At 39.0% G+C, this 19448-nt stretch overlaps 1 protein-coding gene across 1 annotated transcript in view; it reads left to right on the forward strand.

The window, feature by feature from the left end:
• LOC119270552 (THO complex subunit 2-like) overlaps positions 1-11428 on the forward strand; it is a 19318-nt gene extending 7890 nt beyond the window's left edge. Inside the window, exons 18-33 of the mRNA XM_037552558.1 lie at positions 343-402; positions 543-670; positions 1389-1485; positions 1563-1691; positions 1770-1873; positions 2211-2388; positions 2499-2650; positions 3469-4075; positions 4181-4285; positions 5806-5961; positions 6029-6109; positions 6210-6285; positions 6362-6624; positions 7124-8269; positions 8491-8780; positions 10776-11428. Coding sequence (XP_037408455.1) covers positions 343-402; positions 543-670; positions 1389-1485; positions 1563-1691; positions 1770-1873; positions 2211-2388; positions 2499-2650; positions 3469-4075; positions 4181-4285; positions 5806-5961; positions 6029-6109; positions 6210-6285; positions 6362-6624; positions 7124-8269; positions 8491-8780; positions 10776-10845 — 3642 coding nt within the window. The 3' untranslated portion in view covers positions 10846-11428. The remainder of the gene's footprint in view (positions 1-342; positions 403-542; positions 671-1388; positions 1486-1562; positions 1692-1769; positions 1874-2210; positions 2389-2498; positions 2651-3468; positions 4076-4180; positions 4286-5805; positions 5962-6028; positions 6110-6209; positions 6286-6361; positions 6625-7123; positions 8270-8490; positions 8781-10775) is intronic.
• The last annotated feature ends 8020 nt before the right edge of the window (positions 11429-19448 follow it).

Consider the following 19448-nt stretch of genomic DNA (forward strand, 5'->3'; position numbering starts at 1 on the left):
TAATGTCAATGGAGCGTGTTTTTTTATTTACATTTTGGACCAGAAAGCATAAGAGCCTCCTACTGCTACTTATTAGTAATAGAATGGTATATGTAGTTATGTACATGTGCAGAGGGAACATGCCCCTTATGGCTACACATCACTTAATGAAGCAACCGATTTGTAGAAGTAGTCTGGCCAAATGATTTATGAATATATTATTTTTAATTTGTTAATTATGACAATTCAATGATTCTGGAAGCTCACCTTTATAATTGCAATCCTTCCTTGACTTGTGTAATTATGCTTTATCTTCAGTTCTTTCATCTTTTTACCTCTACAATACATTGTCACAACTTTCAGGTTGAAGCATACAGGGACATGATAAATCCAGTTGTGGATGCATTTAAATACTTGACTCAGGTATTGGCTGCGTATGTGATGCATGTTTTATACAGATGCTCATGCCCTTTTTAGAGTTGATTGTAATTGTTCTGCATGTGTCTTTGAATTGTTTCTATAAGTCAACTTTACACCGTTGTCTAAATGTGCTTCTTTTACAGCTGGAATATGATATTTTGCAATATATTGTAATCGAACGGTTGGCTCAAGGTGGTCGTGAGAAAGTAAAGGATGACGGCCTTAACCTGTCAGACTGGCTTCAGTGTCTGGCATCATTCTGGGGACACCTGTATGTAGTTTTGACTCCTGCCTGTGATCATATTATATTTACACAAAACATGATGTGTACTTTAGTTAAACTTGATGATCCAGCGACATTCAGTCATGTATCTTCCTTCTTATTAGGCATATTAAGTGCTTTTGTCATATGGCTTTTATAGAACAAACAATGATCTGGTACTATAACTATTTAAAATTTGCTTTGAGCTTTTGACATTTTTCTGTGTCGTAGTGGTTAGCATCAAACTAAATGTAACGCATATCTGCGCAGGATGCAATTTCTTTTGAATAAATATTACAAAGATTTCTGTACTTGCATTCTTGCATCGTTAGATAAGCTTGCTATACATTATGTCGAACACTCGTGACAATGATTTTAGACATGCTAATGCAGCATTAGGTAACCAATCTACAACCTAATATTTAGAGGTTTACCTTCTGTTTTACCACTAAGGACCCCTGCCATTATCTTGTGCATAATCTTGAGTTCCCCTCTCATTTGTTTGCTCATTCTGACATCGCGTCTACAGAAGTGTACAATAAAATATCACCATTTGCCAAGACTCCAGATCCTTGTTATTATTTGTTAGTCACATTGAATCTTAATGCTATGAAAATGCAAGCAGTAGTTCTATAATCACTGGGGTGCTTGTGTGTCCCTTCCCAATATTACTATTGTCTTTAATTTTATCTTTATGCTTCTATTCTGAACCAATTAACTTTAACAGCTGCAAGAAGCATCTTTCCATGGAGCTTAAATGCCTCTTCCAATACATAGTTAATCAACTGAAGAAAGGATTGGGTACTGAGCTTGTTGTACTTGAGGTTTGTTGGCTATGTCGAAACTTTCTTGCTGCCTTAGTATTGTATGAATCTGAAGTTTAAATTGATGTACCATGCAGGAACTCATTCAGCAAATGGCAAATGTACAGTACACTGAGAACATGACTGATGAACAGGTTGATGCTATGGCAGGAAGCGAAACATTGCGGCTTCAATCTTCGCTGTTTGGATCAACACGGAACTATAAGGTTTTGCGAGGAATCAATGCCTTTTCTCTATTTCATGATGAGGTCAAATAAACAGCTTACCAAATCTTTTTTTTGTAGGTCCTGAATAAGTCTACTAACAAATTGCGGGATTCTTTGCTTCCAAAAGATGAACCTAAACTTGCAATTCCTCTACTACTGCTCATTGCCCAACACAGATCCAAGTAAGATTTTGTCTCAACTTGCTAAATCCTTTGTGCCCTTTCCCCCTCCTTATTTTGTTCTGCTCTCTCGACCAAGTGGACTTCATTTAATATAGGTGACAGACTGATGGTTATTATAAATGCATCCTAATTGAATGCAATTCTTTACTGAATTTCTGTAATCATGCAATTATTTTTTAGGAAATATATGTCGAAGAAAATATTCAGAAAGCAACAATTATGTAAAGCTTTATTATCTGCATTCTGGGGTTCATGTTTTAGCCTAAAAGCTTGTCATATTAAGTTCTTACTCTTTGCATTGCTCTTTTACACTTGATAATGTTGCTATTGTTTTCAGGATTATAATAAATGCAGATGCCACATATATCAAAATGGTTAGCGAGCAGTTTGATAGATGCCATGGAATACTGCTTCAGTATGCCGAGTTTCTTTCTAGTGCTGTAGCTCCATCAACCTATGTTCAACTAATACCTCCGCTGGAAGATCTGGTTTATAAATATCATATCGAGCCAGACGTAATGCACTCATATCTTGTGCACTCCTTTTTTTTCAATGTGCGAGCTGATTTCATAATTTTATCATGCCTCCACTCAAGTAATCATCTTAGCAATTTTCTTCATTATAGGTTGCTTTTCTTATATACCGGCCTGTAATGAGGCTTTTCAAAAGCGCTAACGGTGGCGAGGCCTGTTGGCCTCTGGATGACAATGAAGAAGGGGAGTCTGTATCATATGATGAAATGATCTTGCATGGCGATTCATCTCAGAAGTCAATCATGTAAGCTTTTATGAACATCTGTGGAGAGTCGTTTAATCATCTATTCAATGGTATGGGTCATCACAGACAACGCCTGGCTCACCTACACATGTCTAACGGAATCCATTGCAAAATATTGTCAAAAAACTCTCACATGGAAATATTGCAATACTCTGTGCACTTAGTTGCTGTACTAGTTTAGTCCATTGTCCATTTATTTATTGTGCAGACCACAAATGAACACATTGTAGTGTGATTTCTTTTCAGTTTTTGTTGGAACTTCAAGCACACTGTTTGATTTTTCTTCTTCCAAACGAAGGGTACAAGTGTTTCTGGGAGCATGAAAATAGCACGTCTTAGTTATTCCATTTTCATTTTTGGGTTTATGTTGAAAATAAATTGAGAAGTAAATTACTAAGGATGGTAAGTTCAGATAAATTATGTACCCTTTAGAACATCGGAGTACACTTATGAGAATTGATCCTCTCCTGTTTACCGCTAAAAGATAAGTGAAGATCTTGTGTCCTTGGAAGCTGGTAGGGGACTAGCTACTATGGGTATGTTTGGTTTCAGCCAACTTAGCCCTACCATACAATTGGCTAGGCAAATTTTTATTAAAGCTTTTGGTTGCCCATGAGTTGTCCAATATTGGCTAGAAAATGAACCTACCTTATGCCTTAAGAATGATTGCTTTTAGAAACTTATACTTTAACTGTTTAAGCCTCGTTGAAGTTAACTTTGGTTCAATTTTTCTGTTTCTAAATGAACTTGGTTGAACTTCATTGATAGTATTTTAGGTTTGATTCATATGTAGTTTGCTGTATTCTGTTTTCTTACAGGTGGTCAGATCTTCTCAACACAATCCGAACAATTTTGCCGGCAAAAGCCTGGAACGGTCTTTCACCTGAATTGTATGCTACTTTCTGGGGTTTAACACTGTATGATCTTCATTTTCCAAAAGATCGTTATGATGCGGAAATTAAGAAGCTGCATGAAAATCTCAAACAACTTGAAGATAACTCAGATAACTCTAGCATTGCAATATCACGGCGTAAGAAGGACAAGGAGAGAATCCAAGATTTGCTGGACAAATTGAACAATGAATCTGACAAGCATCACCAGCACGTTATATCAGTGCTCCAAAGACTAACCCGTGAAAAGGATAAATGGCTTAGTTCCAGTCCGGACGCACTGAAGATCAACATGGAATTTCTCCAGCGGTGCATATATCCACGCTGTGTTCTTAGCATGCAGGATGCTGTGTATTGTGCTACATTCGTTCAGATGATGCATTCACTTGGGACTCCATTTTTCAACACGGTGAATCATATAGATGTTTTCATCTGCAAGACACTACAGCCAATGATCTGTTGTTGTACCGAATATGAGGCTGGCAGGCTTGGAAGGTTTCTTCATGAGACCCTGAAGATGGCTTACCATTGGAAGGTAGCTTATTGATTCAAGTGTGCTATACACTCTTCGCCATAGCTTTCCTGATGGTTATTACGTTGTTTTAGTGCTTCTGAGTTTGCATAATACAACTTTTTGCAGAGTGACGAATCAGTATATGAGCGTGAATGTGGAAATAAGCCGGGATTCGCTGTATACTTCAGATTTCCAAATAGTCAACGCGTGTCTTATCCTCAGTTTGTTAAAGTATGCTTTACACACTCCTTGAAGTTATGTGTGTCACATAATTAAGCTCTGTACGCATAATTAAGCTCTGTATGTTTGTCATTTCCTTGGTACAGCTTAGTCCTAAAAATTGTAGAACTGGTGATCGCAACATAGAAAGCCTGTTCTGTGCTTTGATCACCATTACTAAAATTTTAGGACTAAATTTTACTCAAGTTGCATGGTACGGTTGTATGTTCGTAAGAGTTCCTAGAGGCGTTTTGTAGTATAAAAGCACAATCTGGTGCACAAGTAAGCTTCTTGTTAGGCATGTAATCAACATAGAAATTAAATCTATTATGTTGCTTCATAGATGACCATATAAAAATAAATTTCGTTCGTCTTAGCTCAGGAGTTAATCCTGTGAGGAATATACTAATACACAAAACCATGTTTAGGTGCCAACTCCTACTCTAGTGTGCACTGTTTCACACCAGATTTTGATGGACTATTTAATGGATTCACAATTTTGCAAATGAACTCCTTCACAAATTCACAAACTGTCTTCTCATTCAATCTAAATCTGGTGTCTCCAGTGCTCATGAAAGGGCACGTTGTGTGAGACTGAGCATGCTAGTTCCTAGATATGGATGCTTCCTCAGGAATAAATTTCGTTCTGTCTTAGCTCAGGAGTTAATCCTGTGAGGAATATACTAATACACAAAACCATGTTTAGGTGCCAACTCCTACTCTAGTGTGCACTGTTTCACACCAGATTTTGATGGACTATTTAATGGATTCACAATTTTGCAAATGAACTCCTTCACAAATTCACAAACTGTCTTCTCATTCAATCTAAATCTGGTGTCTCCAGTGCTCATGAAAGGGCACGTTGTGTGAGACTGAGCATGCTAGTTCCTAGATATGGATGCTTCCTCAGGAATAAAATATTTCTACTCATAGTTTGTCAGCTTGTTACATTTGCAAAAATGTGGCAAGATAGCTTGCTCTTAGTAACCAGGCCCCGTGTTCTTTTTCATTCAAACGTGTTGGCGCTCAGTTCATGAATTGTGGTGCTGCCCTATCGTGCAGCCTTTTTATTTGAAGAGAATTTCAGTTGTGGCAGTTGTTGCTGCATGTGCTAGGCGTGTTGGCTTTATTGAGCTGTACATTTGGTCAAATGTGAGCTGTGCAACAGTAGTGTAGTGGCTACCTTTTTAATAAAATGTTAATACCTGCAAGTTTCAATGATGTGTATATGTATTTGTACATGTACAAAACGATCCACTGCGTATACTTATTATTTGTGAGCATCTGTACATTTTTCTTGGTGAAATTTCTGTTTCTTGAATCCAGGTATAAATTCAGCATGCTTTCATGGATCCTAGTATCTATTATTGCCATGTGCTGCTTTGCTCTCTACATTTTATTCACGTCACCTGAATTGAATTAACAAAAATAAATAATCACAAGTGAATCTCTAATATCCAAAATTTTATGCTGTTCTCCTGCTACATTCTTTGCATATGTTTTTGAACATCTTTTTTCTGTGCTTTTGAAAGGTTCATTGGAAATGGAGTGGAAGAATTACCAAGGTGCTTAATCAATGTATGGAATCAAAAGAATATATGGAAATCAGAAACGCCCTTATTGTGCTCACAAAGATAACTAGTATTTTTCCTGTCATGCGAAAAAGCGGTATCAACATCGAGAAAAGGGTAAATACATCATTAGTCACCATTTATGATATGCTGCTGGGCTGTTGCTCACAAATATGTTTACCAGGTTGCGAAGCTAAAGGGGGATGAAAGGGAAGATCTGAAAGTACTGGCCACTGGTGTAGCTGCTGCTCTGGCAGCTCGCAAGGTAAGTGTTACCACTTCTTTGCTGGTGCCTTTTTTCCGTATCAGGGGACCTTTGTGCATGATTATGAGATGCATGTGTGGATTTCCCGACTATTCTGCAGAGTTCATGGGTATCTGAAGAAGAGTTTGGCATGGGTCACCTTGATCTGAAGCAAGTGCCTGCAAAACCTATTGCTGGTAAGTAGAAGACACAGTTTTTTTCCAGAACCACTATGATTAACTGGAGCATAACTATTCCTTGGATCTCCTACAGGAAATCAGTATGCAGATCCCTCGACAGCAAAAGATCATAGCGTTCGTGCAAAATCTGTAGAGGGTAGGCATGAAAGGTCAGAAAATGCAATGAAGCCTGATGCTCATAAGAAGAATGCCTCGACTACAAACGGATCTGATAGTCAAATACCATCTTCCTCTGCACAAGGAAAAGGTTCAGGGGTTGCACGTGGTGTAGATGAACCTCCAAAACTTTTGTCCGATGATGGAGTTAAAGTCTTGAAGCCTACTGCAGAACCTGAGGTACCTCTCAGTTTATAATGTGGACGGTAACAATTGGGTAATTTATAGGAAAAGCTCATGTGAGCTTGACTCCAAAAAGGGTTTTGGGATCGCAAAAACTTTCTAAAATGTGCATATCGCAATAGTATGTGTATTTGTACATTTTAGTGCAAAATTAGCATTTTATGGACTGCCCACGCTCTATAAATGGTGCAAAAATAATTTCTATTTTAGCCCTTCATTCTTCTTTGTTCTCCGCAGATGGATGTACCTTTTTCAGAAAATTTTGCAAGTCGCTAAGTGTATCTCTACGTGTAAAATTTTAGGAATTTTATGGAACTTCAAAACACACATTTTTTTTTTGAAAATTTCAAAACAACAGCTTGAGGTGTTTTTGGTAGCACAAAATCCGCTTGTTCCATTTATGGTCCTTTAGTATGTCATGGAACATAGCAGTTATTAGTCAGCCTTTTAGTATTGGACATTTGGTTTCCATTGTTCTAATCATTTTTATTAACAGACTAGAGCGCCACAAAAGCGTGCTGTACAAAATGCTGCAAAGGTATCTAAGCACGATAAGGAAGATGCAAAACCTGGGAGATCTACTAGCAGGGGTCTTAATCAACAAGCCTCTGCTATTCCTGTTGACAGAGAAGTATTGTCTCAGGCAGCTGATGGTGTGCTGGATACTAATCCCACTAGTCCGTTGGTTGGCACAAATGGTAATGTACATCCGGCACCACGAAAGGTATCTGCATCCTCCCAAAGATCAACAGTATTGGCTGCACATAGCGGTGGAACAGCTAATCCCACCGGTGAAGGTGAATCTGCTGACTTGATTGATTCTACCGTGAAACAGCAAAAAAGATCTGTTCCTGTTGAAGAACAAGAGAGGACAGGTAAACGAAGGAAAGGAGAGATTGAAGGCAGGGATGGTGACTTGCCAGAGCACCATACGGAAAAAGAAAAAAAATTGGACTCGCGATCAGTAGATAAATTTCGTTCTGTGGATCATGAGAGAGGTGCTAGTGAGGAACAAAACCTAATTCGGACAGAGAAATTAAAAGAAAAGTTTGATGATAAATATGACAGAGATCATAGAGAAAAAGCAGATCGGTCTGAGAGGCGCCGTGGAGAAGATGTGGTTGAAAGACCAACAGACAGATCATTGGAAAGGAGAGAGCGTTCTATTGAAAAGATGCAAGACAGAGTTTCTGAAAAAGGAAGAGAAGACAGGAATAAGGAGGAGAGGAACAAAATTAAGCATGAACCCATAGATCGAGCACATACTATTAAGAATGAACCCATAGATCGAGCATATACTATTAAGAATGAACCCATAGACCGAGCACATACTGTTAAGCATGAACCCATAGACCGAGCACATACTTCTGATGAACGCTTCCGAGGGCAAAGCTTGCCACCACCTCCACCTCTTCCAACTAGTTTTGTACCCCAATCAGTCGCTGCTAACCGAAGAGATGAAGACAGTGACCGAAGGGGCGGCAGCACCAGGCATACCCAACGGTCGTCTCCCAGGCGTGATGAGAAAGAAAGGTGGCACTTGGAGGAGAATGCTCCGCTCTCGCAGGATGATGGGAAGCACAGAAGAGAGGAAGATCTTCGGGATAGAAAGCGTGAAGATAGGGATGTTTCATCAAGCAAGGTAAACTTTTCTTTACCCCCTAATACTCTTCTGTGATCTGTGATCATTTATTTGCTCACTAGTTCAGTTATATCTATAAATGTTGATCTGTGTCTTGTGCTCTGTACTTATTCATCTACTGAACAGTTCTATGGCTTTTATGATGTGACTTGGCATGCAATCACTCTTGGGATCGTAATGGACATTCTTGCTTGATCTCTAATACTTTGTTATTTTTACAGGTAGATGACAGGGATAGGGACAAAGGTAATACTGTGAAAGAAGATAGTGATCCTAATAGTGCATCCAAACGGCGGAAGATCAAAAGAGAACAGTCTGCTTTGGAAGCTGGGGAATATGCGCCTTCTGCTCCACAGCCCCCGAGCGTTGGACCTGGTAACTCACAGTTTGAAATACGAGAGAGAGAAAGAAAGGGTGCTATTTCACAGCATCGGCCATCACATGCTGATGACCTTCCTAGGATGCATGCCAAGGATTCAACAAGCAAGACAAGTCGTAGAGAGGCTGACCAGTAAGTTTAGGAAACAATGAAGTTTCCACTTTGCAATGTGTTCTTTATACCTTATTAGCTGTCATGTGAAACACACAATCTGTTTGGGAAGGATCAGTTTCGTCGACTGAACGAAGTTGCAAAATCGTCGCTTTTACAAAAAAACCCTTAAATTTCAGATGCTCTGCACATACAAGATCGTAAACTGCAATATCCTGTGCAAATTGTGGCACATTTTTTCTTTAACCTCTTCTAGTATGCCTGTTTCTAAATTGAAGAAAAATATTTAGTCAAATAAAATAATGATTGCATTCCCAGGTTACAAGTCGTTATGCAGGTAAAGTATGTAGGAAATTCACCATTGTACCTTCATAAGTTTTAATAGATAACATGGTGTCATGCACTTAGCTAGGTACGGTATGGCTGGTAACTAAGCACTTGTGTTCCCAAGCTAGCGCTATTTAGAAAGCTACCTCGAAGGTGGTTTAACAACTGAAAAGCATAAATACTCGTGTGCAATAATGATGTAGAGAAACACATAACTAAATAGTTGTCATTTTGTTAGCACACCAATAGCTGCGTGACGCAGACAGTTCAATGGAGTAATGCCTTACCAAGAATTGCTAGCATCCAAAGTATTTGTTTCCATTGATGGAGAACTATGAGATTTATGACCAATTTTAGCCGTATGGGCGTCACCGTTAAATCCTAGCTCTACCAAAACCAAGGTCAATGTTTGGTGTATGCAGAATTGGTACCCCCTCCGATCGGGTTTATACATGGTCTTCGAGTTGATGAGTTGACGAGCAGTTCAAGGGTAGCGACTCGTCGACGAGTCGAGCCTGGCCGGTCGACGAGTTGTGACTAGTCTCGACTAGTCGAGGGGTTTGAGTCAACCCTGGCAGTGCGACTCGTCGACTAGTCACGACAAGTCGCGCGACTCAGAAAACCATGGGTTTATAACGTCGGTGTGGGATTTTAGGTTCTCAATTTGACTGATGAAACATTTGTTATATCTAAAACTGTATCATCGGATTCGTTTTCAAATAAAGTTTCTAAACATATATATTTTTGGTGGCATATAACATATATTTTATTAGTTATATTAAATTGAGGACCTAGGAAGTTATTAAATTGAGGGACTAGGAACACGCGCACACCCTATACACCTGACCGGCGGGAGTACTACTTAAAAATAGGGAGTACTCGAAGCTTACTCTTGTTCAAGTCGAACGACTCGTCGACGAGTCGAGCCTGGCCGGTCGACGAGTTGTGACTAGTCTCGACTAGTCGAGGGGTTTGAGTCAACCCTGGCAGTGCGACTCGTCGACTAGTCGCGACAAGTCGCGCGACTCAGAAAACCATGGGTTTATAATGTCGGGGTGGGATTTTAGGTTCTCAATTTGACTGATGAAACATTTGTTATATCTAAAACTGTATCATCGGATTTGTTTTCAAATAAAGTTTCTAAACATATATATTTTTGGTGGCATATAACATATATTTTATTAGTTATATTAAATTGAGGACCTAGGAAGTTATTAAATTGAGGACCTAGGAACACGCGCACGCCCTATACACCTGACCGTCGGGAGTACTACTTAAAAATTGGGAGTACTCGAAGCTTACTCTTGTTCAATACAATATACTCTTCTATTGGAAGCACATTTTAACAGTGTGATTGTTCGTGTTGTCATATATGTATTTTAAATTTGTGTTGATCTTTCTGTTGGTTTAGTGTAGCTTGAGCTTTTTGCTATAAATTTGTTGTCACATTGATATGAGTAGGCTTATTATCTTTCCTTAAAGATGTAGCAGCAGTAAGGTATATATTAGAAATAAGGCTGCAGAAGATGATTACATAGGTTGATGTTCTTTCTAAATCTGCACAAAAGTAAAAAAAGTTATGTAATGGCTTCTACGTCAGCCACAATTTCTGGTATAGATCTATTTTTATGTATATACTCATGGCTTCTATACGATTTGTTTCCCTAACAATCCTTGGTTAAATTGCAGAACACATGATAGAGAGTGGGAAGAGGAGAAGAGGCCAAGGACTGAAGCAAAAAGGAAGCATCGGAAGTAGGTTCCTGCGGGTGTCTTGATGATTGTCACATAACAAGATTTCACTTGGCGACGCGCACCTGCGAACAAGCCGCTTTCTTGTAGCAGGAAGATGTATCTGGGCATATTTGAACCATTCAGCGTGCATGCCTCACTCCATGGTTTTAGAAAGGTTTGCTGGGGCTTAAGGGGACCAACAGGATAAAACCTTCAGCAGTGCTTCGTCTATGCTGTCCAGATGCAAATTGTTGCGAAAAATGTTGATTGCAAGGAACATATATGGTCGGTTATAGAAGTCGTTATAAACATCTTAGCAATGTGGAATGTAAGGAACAAGGGCCATACCATGAACTTAGACGGATTTGCTGTAAACAAGGATGAGCAGTTTGTCGTCCAGCTATTTTTGTAATTCATTTTGTACTAACTGCAGAGAGTTTTGCTGTGGGAAGCATTTGGGCTTCCTTTTTTGCACTGTCTAGGAGGAATAGCAGGGGGTTATGAGTAGGTTGTACATGTACAGTTACAATGGTCGCATGAACCGTTGCGTTCTAGATGTTAAACTGAGATGGTTGCATGAATCGTGGTGTTCTAGATGTTAACTGAAATGGTTGTCTGAATCGTCGTGTTCTACTAAATGTTACTCCCTCTGTAAAGATATATAAGAGCGTTTAGATCGCTAACGCTCTTATATTTCTTTATGGAGGGAAGTAATGAGATGGTTGCAGTTCATCATGTAGTGTGGTGGTTTTGTTTTGGTCGTTGTCGACAGTCGCCTTCATTGTATCTGTGTGATTTTTACCTTCGAGTCTGTGTGGAACTTGGAGCTTGTTTGATCCCGGGTTCCTGGCAAGAGCAACTCGGTTGGTTTAGTGCTGCCAAATTTTGGCAAACGTCTTTTCCTGGCCTGGTGATAGTTCGTTTGTTGCAGATTATATGTCTGGGGCAGTTGTTGTTGACCAATGGAAAATAACGTTTGTAGTAGCAATTGTCAACAAGTACGTTTCTGCTTCAGTGTTCAGAACGTAGTTGTAAGTTAAAAACAAAACGAGCTCCCTCTCAGAACAGAGTACAAGCGATACAAGTTCGCAACACAGGCATCCAGGCCCATTGCGTGGGTTGCAGAGGATGTCAACAATATTTTCTTCCCATGCATCTCCGCTAGCTGTCGAGTAGGGAGCGGGACAGGCGTGACATCCCCGCAGACTTTTATACTCCCTCCGTTCCAAAATATAGCGCGTCCTCGGTTTCCGTGCTTCAACTTTGACCATTAATTTAATCAACAAGACCGACTGCGGCGGGCGAAAAAATTATACCAATGAATTCGTATTCAAAATTTTTTTTTGATTATATAATTTTTGATCCCGCCGCAGTCGGTCTCGTGGGTTAAATTTATGATCAAAGTTGAACCTCGAAAAGCGTGGGCGCGCTATATTTTGGAACGGAGGGAGTACTACAACCTCCTAACCAATATATAGGACATGTTTGCAGTTCAATTTGGACTATAAAAACGTCTTATATTTTGGTACGAAGGGAGTACTATATTTAGTTGCCTGCTATCTTGTGATGAACCTTCAAGGTGTTGTGCTTTATTGTTTCGTGAATTATTAGCTACATGACCGTTGTAAAAGACAAGAACCACAAAGTGAGCGCCCCGTACAACCCCAGATTGAAGGACTGCATATCGATTATTACAGTTCCGCGCACAACCTCCAGGCACGACAAATTACGGTCGAATTGCAGATCACATCACACACACGCACGCTTGTATGTATATATGTATATAGGCTACGTGTATTGGTGCGGCGGGCACGGCAGATACTGCTTCGGGGGCGGGCAGACGCCGCGGAGCACGGAGGCGCACGTCGGCTCGCCGACGCAGGCGAGCTGCACGCAGCAGTACTCCTTGATGGGGTGGTTCTTGACGCCGTCGAAGAGCGCCAGGATGAACTCCCCGCGCACCAGCTCGGCACGCCCGTCACCGTCTTGTAGCACGGCTGCGGGCGGCTGCGGCCGCCGCAGGCGAATGGGACGGCCTGGAGGAGGAGGAGCACGCACAGGCCACAGAGGCCGGTGGTGACTGGTGCTTGGCGGCTGTTTGATCTGGATCGGTCGAGGCGGCGGCGTTTGGAGGCGGTATATAGAGGGGGATGTAATGGCCGTACTTACTTTTTCCTAGCACGTTTTTATTAGATGCTTTTTGTGTTTTCTGCCTAATTTGTGCCGTAATATTTATCTTCTTCTTTTGGATGAAGTAATTCTATACAAGTTATGAATATGCAGGAGGATATTAAATGTTTGGAAGCCGGCCTTAATCCATTAATTAAGAAGAAACGAATTGTCTGATTAATTAACAAGAAACCAGTCGAAGATCGAGGAAAGTACAATGTGCAATATAGTATGTCTATGGTAAGCCCCCCTCCCCCCTCCCAATTACACAAACACACCCACCAGAAAGGACATCTCCAAAATTTGATCAGTTGCAACTTCTAGGCCCATTTCAAGGCATATAGTAGTTTTTTCATTGTGATGACTGCCTTCCTTTCTCATGATATTAGTTAATGCTTCATGTATTTCTCCAAAAAACAATTAATGCTTCATGTAAATGTATTGGTAGTGGACAGCCGTGTAGTTGAGGGGGCAAGCGAAAATGCCTAATGGAGGCCGTGCCCCAGGCAGGACTTTATCCAGAGCGTCCATATCTGTTTGGGATCAGAGCCTCCCCTGTATTGCCGGACACTGTCCCCCTGTAGACGCCGGTTGCCCGTGTATTCAGCTCTTCGTAGGCTTGCAGCTAGCGAATCTAGACTAGCACATGCCACTGACCGGTTTTCCTCTGCACACATCTGCTGGTACCCCATGCGCTACTACAAACTCGTTGACAAGACATAATCAATTATTTTCCTAAGAGACCAATCCAGCTCAATTAGTGATATGTCATCTTAGTTTTTGCCATCTGGTGACCGATGTTCGACCGTGGAGTATGAACTGCACCTGTACTGAACATGGGTCTAACTAACCATTTTTTTGGGCTTACAATCAGGCCGAGTAGTTTGTATTTAAAAGAACTTGTTAGTGATCGGATGTTTTTCATCTATTGTTTTTTAGTAAATCCTGCATCAGGAAGTAGGCAAACTGCATTTTTTATTTACAAACATTTTTTATATGCCACGGAAACTCATTAAATAATCTCATATATAAAAAATTACCGTGGAGAATTTTCTGAATACGAATACTCCCTCGTTTCCAATTTATATGGCTCATCTAAACAAATGTTTTTTTGTTTTATTAGTCTCAATTCTATAGCTATCATCATATGTTTACACTTTGAAGGGCGGTAAATCATTACATGCAATTATTAAAGAGAAGACTCTCCAATATACGTAATATATACCAGATGTGCTTTGTCCTTTAGTAGTCATGCATGCATGCATTTTAATTAATACATTAGCAAAAATAACTTTTGAGAAAAACAAGCATACTAATTAAATATTTTTGCAAACTACAAAAGTCTTCCATTTTGGTTAGATAAGTTTTTCAAGTAATTACCACACAAATAGCAACACGAACGAGGCAATCTTAAGTATGGAGATCGTGATTTTTGTTAACACTGACGTACTAGTGTGGTACAGCGGCGTGGGCAGGATTTATCTACAAGTCATTTTCGAATCTGGCCCCACTAGCCATTAAAGTGGCATGGTCCGGTCATGTCAACTGTCCACTGTTCATCTCTCACGCACGACCCAATTCGAAACAAGAACAAGCACTGGACTGGACCTGCGGACCTTGAATACAAAGCCCATTCAACAGAGTAGAGTTGCAGCTGTGCCACCGGTGTACTCCTAGGCGCTAGCACCTAAACCTGCTGCTCGAACGTGGGGGACAGGCTGCCGACAGGAACGGATCACGAGGCCACACCGAACGGCTGAGATAACCCAACCCGAGGTGCTCGACCTCCAAAAATTCGCTCAGGGGACAAGGTGCTATTAACGCATTGTATCTTAAGCAGATCATACACATTTAGACACAACTTCTCTAAGGATTTGTATCTTACGGTACTGTATCTACAAAATCTCTTATTTAATGTGTTTTGTGATAGAAAAGACCTAGGTTATCTTGAGTTCGACGCTAAAAGCTGTCTCTATATTAAGATATTAAGATATACTATCTCTCTTTCCTCATCCTATATTCTTAAAACGTTCATTCCTATTGTCTCGACATGCAAAGTGTTCACCTCAACGGCCAAGTAAGCCATGCATTTAAGTCTTCTCTCAACATGCATACAGTCCACCACAACATCCCAATTATGCCATGCATTTAAGTCTGCCGCATAAGCGGGTCATGCATTTAAGTTATAAATTACAATTACTTTTGCATTAATCTATGCATGTAATGTTGCCAAATCATACATGCATATGCATGTTAGTTATCCTTCACGTTATGTTTGAAACGACATTTTTAATTGTAATTAAAAATATTTTTTCTATTTTTAGACACTCCATTGTTTTTCTTGATTTTCAAGATTATATTTTCTTTGCATTAAACTTAGTTATTTTTAGAAAGTATTTTTTCATTTATTTTAAAAAAGTGCTACATCATTTTTTCTCTTGGGTGGTAGGTTTTAGATAAGGTATTCAATGTAATAATGGGACTACCCTAAAGATGCAAATCAAATGGTCACTTTGCAAATTTTTTTTTGGAAAACTCTACATTTGGACATGATTTTTTTTGCGACAATTGGACATGATATCTTGGAGATGAGCTTAAGAAAACAAAGTGGAAGGATTACATCTTTTGCATGGCGTCAAAGGGAGAGTATTTTCCTTGGTTCACAAATTACTCTAAAGGTTTCTTCTTGTACCTCACATTTTGAAAAGATGTGTGCACCTCACATTCAAGAGTCAACTAGGTCCAAATCCATCAACTTAAGGATGGAGTGCTATCCTTGTAAGAGTAAAAGGGTCGACGATCCATTTAATTGTGGTTTTTTAATGATTGCTTCTAATAGATTGTAAATAATTTGTCAAATCATGTCATGTTAATGCATTATTTTTATCAAAAGACCACTGTAAAAAATACTAATATGTTTTATCATCCATGGAAATGTTAATTATTGTCAAATAAGTTGTTTACGTGTGCTCAGTAAAATAGTCACGTGTATAAAAAATATTCACACAACACTAGTGAAATCAACGTGTTTGCCGTGTTTTTTATCAGACACTCAACAAAGTCCCTCCTAAACCGAGTGCATGCAAAAACACTGGACACTCAGCAAATCCTCGCCTGTGCCGAGTGCCGATGAAAAACACTTGGCAAACAAGAAACTCTCGGGAAACTAACTGCAGTTATTTTCCACTAAGGAGATGTTATTTTTTAAATATATTTGAGATTCCTTGTACTTCCAGTGAACTTTTATAATAGACTTGATCCTTTTCGCAAAAGGACTACGTGCCACTTCTTTAAAGCCTCCCCGTCGGTGGTAAAACCGACATACCTCGGGGTAAGGACCCCGAGCTATGTATCTTGGATCGGTGGTAACAAGGACAAAGGAGACAATATTTACCCAGGTTCGGGCCCTCTCGAAGAGGTAATACCCTACGTCCTGCTTTGATTGTATTGATGATGATGAGTACAAGCTTGATCTACCTCGAGATCGTAAGGAGAAATCTAACTCTAGGACTAGGCGAATGTAATTGTGATTCGATCCCCTCTATAGGCTAAACCCTCTGGCTTATATACACGTCACATAGGGCATCCAGCGTTACATGGTCAGTATCTAGGGGTACGCATGGAGGCGGCAGGAGATGTCTTGGAGTATATGCCAAGTCTTCGGTAGAAGCAGTCTTGATCACGTCCAGGCGTGTAGCTTCCAGAGTCCACCCAAAGGAGAATGATGGCTTACATGCCCAATCCAAGAACTATGGGCCGACTAGGTTGGCACCCCCTAGTCCAGGACACTGCCACTCCCTAAATACAAGTTGATTAACCTTTATTGTGACTCTCCGACTAGGAACCTTATAGACACTATCCTGGAGAGCCAACTGGTGGCCAACTCCTGTCCTACGCCCACCACTGGATAAAACACATCATATCTATCTAATTGCAGCTAAGCTATAGAAAATTAGCAAACACATATTTTTCTCCCATGAAATAACATGCTTGCCACCAAAATCTACTCCGTTGGAAATTGTAGCTTTGTGGGTCACATGAATATAGATCACCATTGATAGAATTTGCCCACTCATGGACCAGCATCAGTGTTCCTCTTCAACTTGAAGCAACTCCTCCTACTTCCTCTTTCATAGGTATATTATAGCGCACTGAATCCAGAAATTATAAGTACTCTTACGGAGGAGATAATATTGAAAAAGAACAAGCAAATATTTTAATCTATAATGAGCATATTTTAAGCACTAAACATGCCTTTTTTCGTTGACACGTACGCCAACTTACAATTGTTTTGCTCTAGGTCATGGCAAAAGAAGACCATCGCATTTTTAAGAACTTTTATGCTCTAGATCATGGTAGCTTCAAAGAATAAAATGCCCAACCCCCCCATGTGCCCCTTACAAATTTCAACAAAATTTGCCATGGTACAATCCATTTTTCCCAAATAAGTTGTCATGTCCTTGTATAAACATAAATGGTTGTTTTCTAGTTGTCATGGATTTTTTCCCATGGGATGTTTCTCAAGTTGAATGGCATTTTTCCAGTGAACAGAAAAAATCAACATTCCTATAATTATTTTTCATAAGAATATATCATGGCAATGTGGGCTTTGTGTGTCACTAGTTGCCCCTGGGAGCATGGCATTTTCTTGGTAGAAGCATGGAAATTTTTATTATAAAAGCATGACATTTTTATCTTGAAGAACATGGCCTTCTTTTTATAAAGAGCATGTCATTTTATTTGTAGAGATGTCATTTTTTAGTATTAAGAGCATGCCATTTTTTGATATGAAAGCATGGAATTTTTATTACAAATAGCATGGCATTTTTATTACAAAGAGCATGGTATTTTTTTGTAGAATGATGGCATTTTTGTTACAAATAGCATGGAATTTTTATTATAAAAAGCATGGCATTTTTTGGCAGAATCATGGTATTTTTAGTAGTAAGCGCATGGCATTTTTATTATGAGACGATGTCATTTTTATTACAAATAGCATGACATTTTTATATAAAGAGCATGACATTTTTATATAAAGAGCATGACATTTTTTTGTAGAATCATGGCATTTGTAGTAGTAAGGGCATGCCATTTTTATTAGGAGAGCATGTCATTTTTATTAGAAATATCATGACATTTTTATTATAAAACCATGGCATTTTTTGTAGAACCATGGAATTTTTAGTAGGAAGAGCATGTAATTTTTTTATTATGTAAGCATGTCATTTTTATTATTTTGAGCATGGATTTTTTCTATATTAAATTAATTTTTATTTAGCATGTCAATTTCAATTTTTCGATCATTTGGCAATTCTTCTTTTTGTTATTATGACAATGAAAATATAGAAGCATGGCAATTTTAATATTTGGATCATGGAATTTTTATTTTTAATGTTATGGCATTTTATTACGTCGATCTTGGCAATTCTATTTTTGATTTTTGAATCATTGTCATCATGAAATTGAAAATTTTGTTGAAAATGGCAAGTTTAATTGTAGAACCATGGCAAGTTAAAATGTAGAACCATGGCAAGTTAGAAAAGACCTGGGTTTTCTTGAGTTCGATGCTAAGAGATGTCTGTTAGATTAAGATATGATATCTTTCTTTCCTCATTCTATATTCTTAAAAAGTTCATCCCAATTCTCTTGACATGCCAAGTGTTCACCTCAACATCCCCACTAAGCCATCTATTTAAGTCTTCTCTCAACATGCATACAGTCCACCTCAGCGTTCCCACTATGCCATGCATTTAAGTCTACCACATAAGCAAGCCATGCATTTAACTTATAAATTACAATTACTTTTGCATTAGTCAATGCATGTAATGTCACCATAGCATACATGCATTTTAGTCATCCTTCACATTTTTGTTTCAAATAAAATTTTTAACTGCAATTCAAAAGTTTTTTCTTTTTAGACACTCCATTGTTTTTATTGATTTTCAAGATTATATTTTCTTTGCATTAAATTTAGTTATTTTAGCAAGTGTTTTTGAATTTTTTAACAAAGTTACCACAACAACGGGCGGGGCATTCTAGTTAAATAGAGTGATACATCAAATTTTCTATTAGTTGGTAGGTTTTAAGGTACACAATGTAATACTGGGATATAATGGTCACTTTGATGCAAATATAATGGTCACTTTGATATTTTTTGGAAAATTCTACATTTGGACATGATATTTTTTTGCGAGGGTTGGACATGATATCTTGGAGACGAGCTTAACAAAATGAAGTGGAATGATTACATCTTTTTGCATGGCGTGAAAGGGAGAGTATCTGCCTTGGTTCACAAATTTCTCTAAAGGTTTCTTCTAGTACCTGAAATTTTGAAAAGGTGTGTGTGCCTCTCAGACCGATAACTTTCTCAAGAGTCAACTAGGTCCAAATCCACCAACATAATGGAGTGCCATCCTTGTAAGAGTAAAAAGGTCGGTGATCCATTTAATTGTGATTTTT

Source organism: Triticum dicoccoides, chromosome 3A (assembly GCF_002162155.2).
Source record: "Triticum dicoccoides isolate Atlit2015 ecotype Zavitan chromosome 3A, WEW_v2.0, whole genome shotgun sequence".
Lineage (NCBI taxonomy): Eukaryota > Viridiplantae > Streptophyta > Magnoliopsida > Poales > Poaceae > Triticum > Triticum dicoccoides.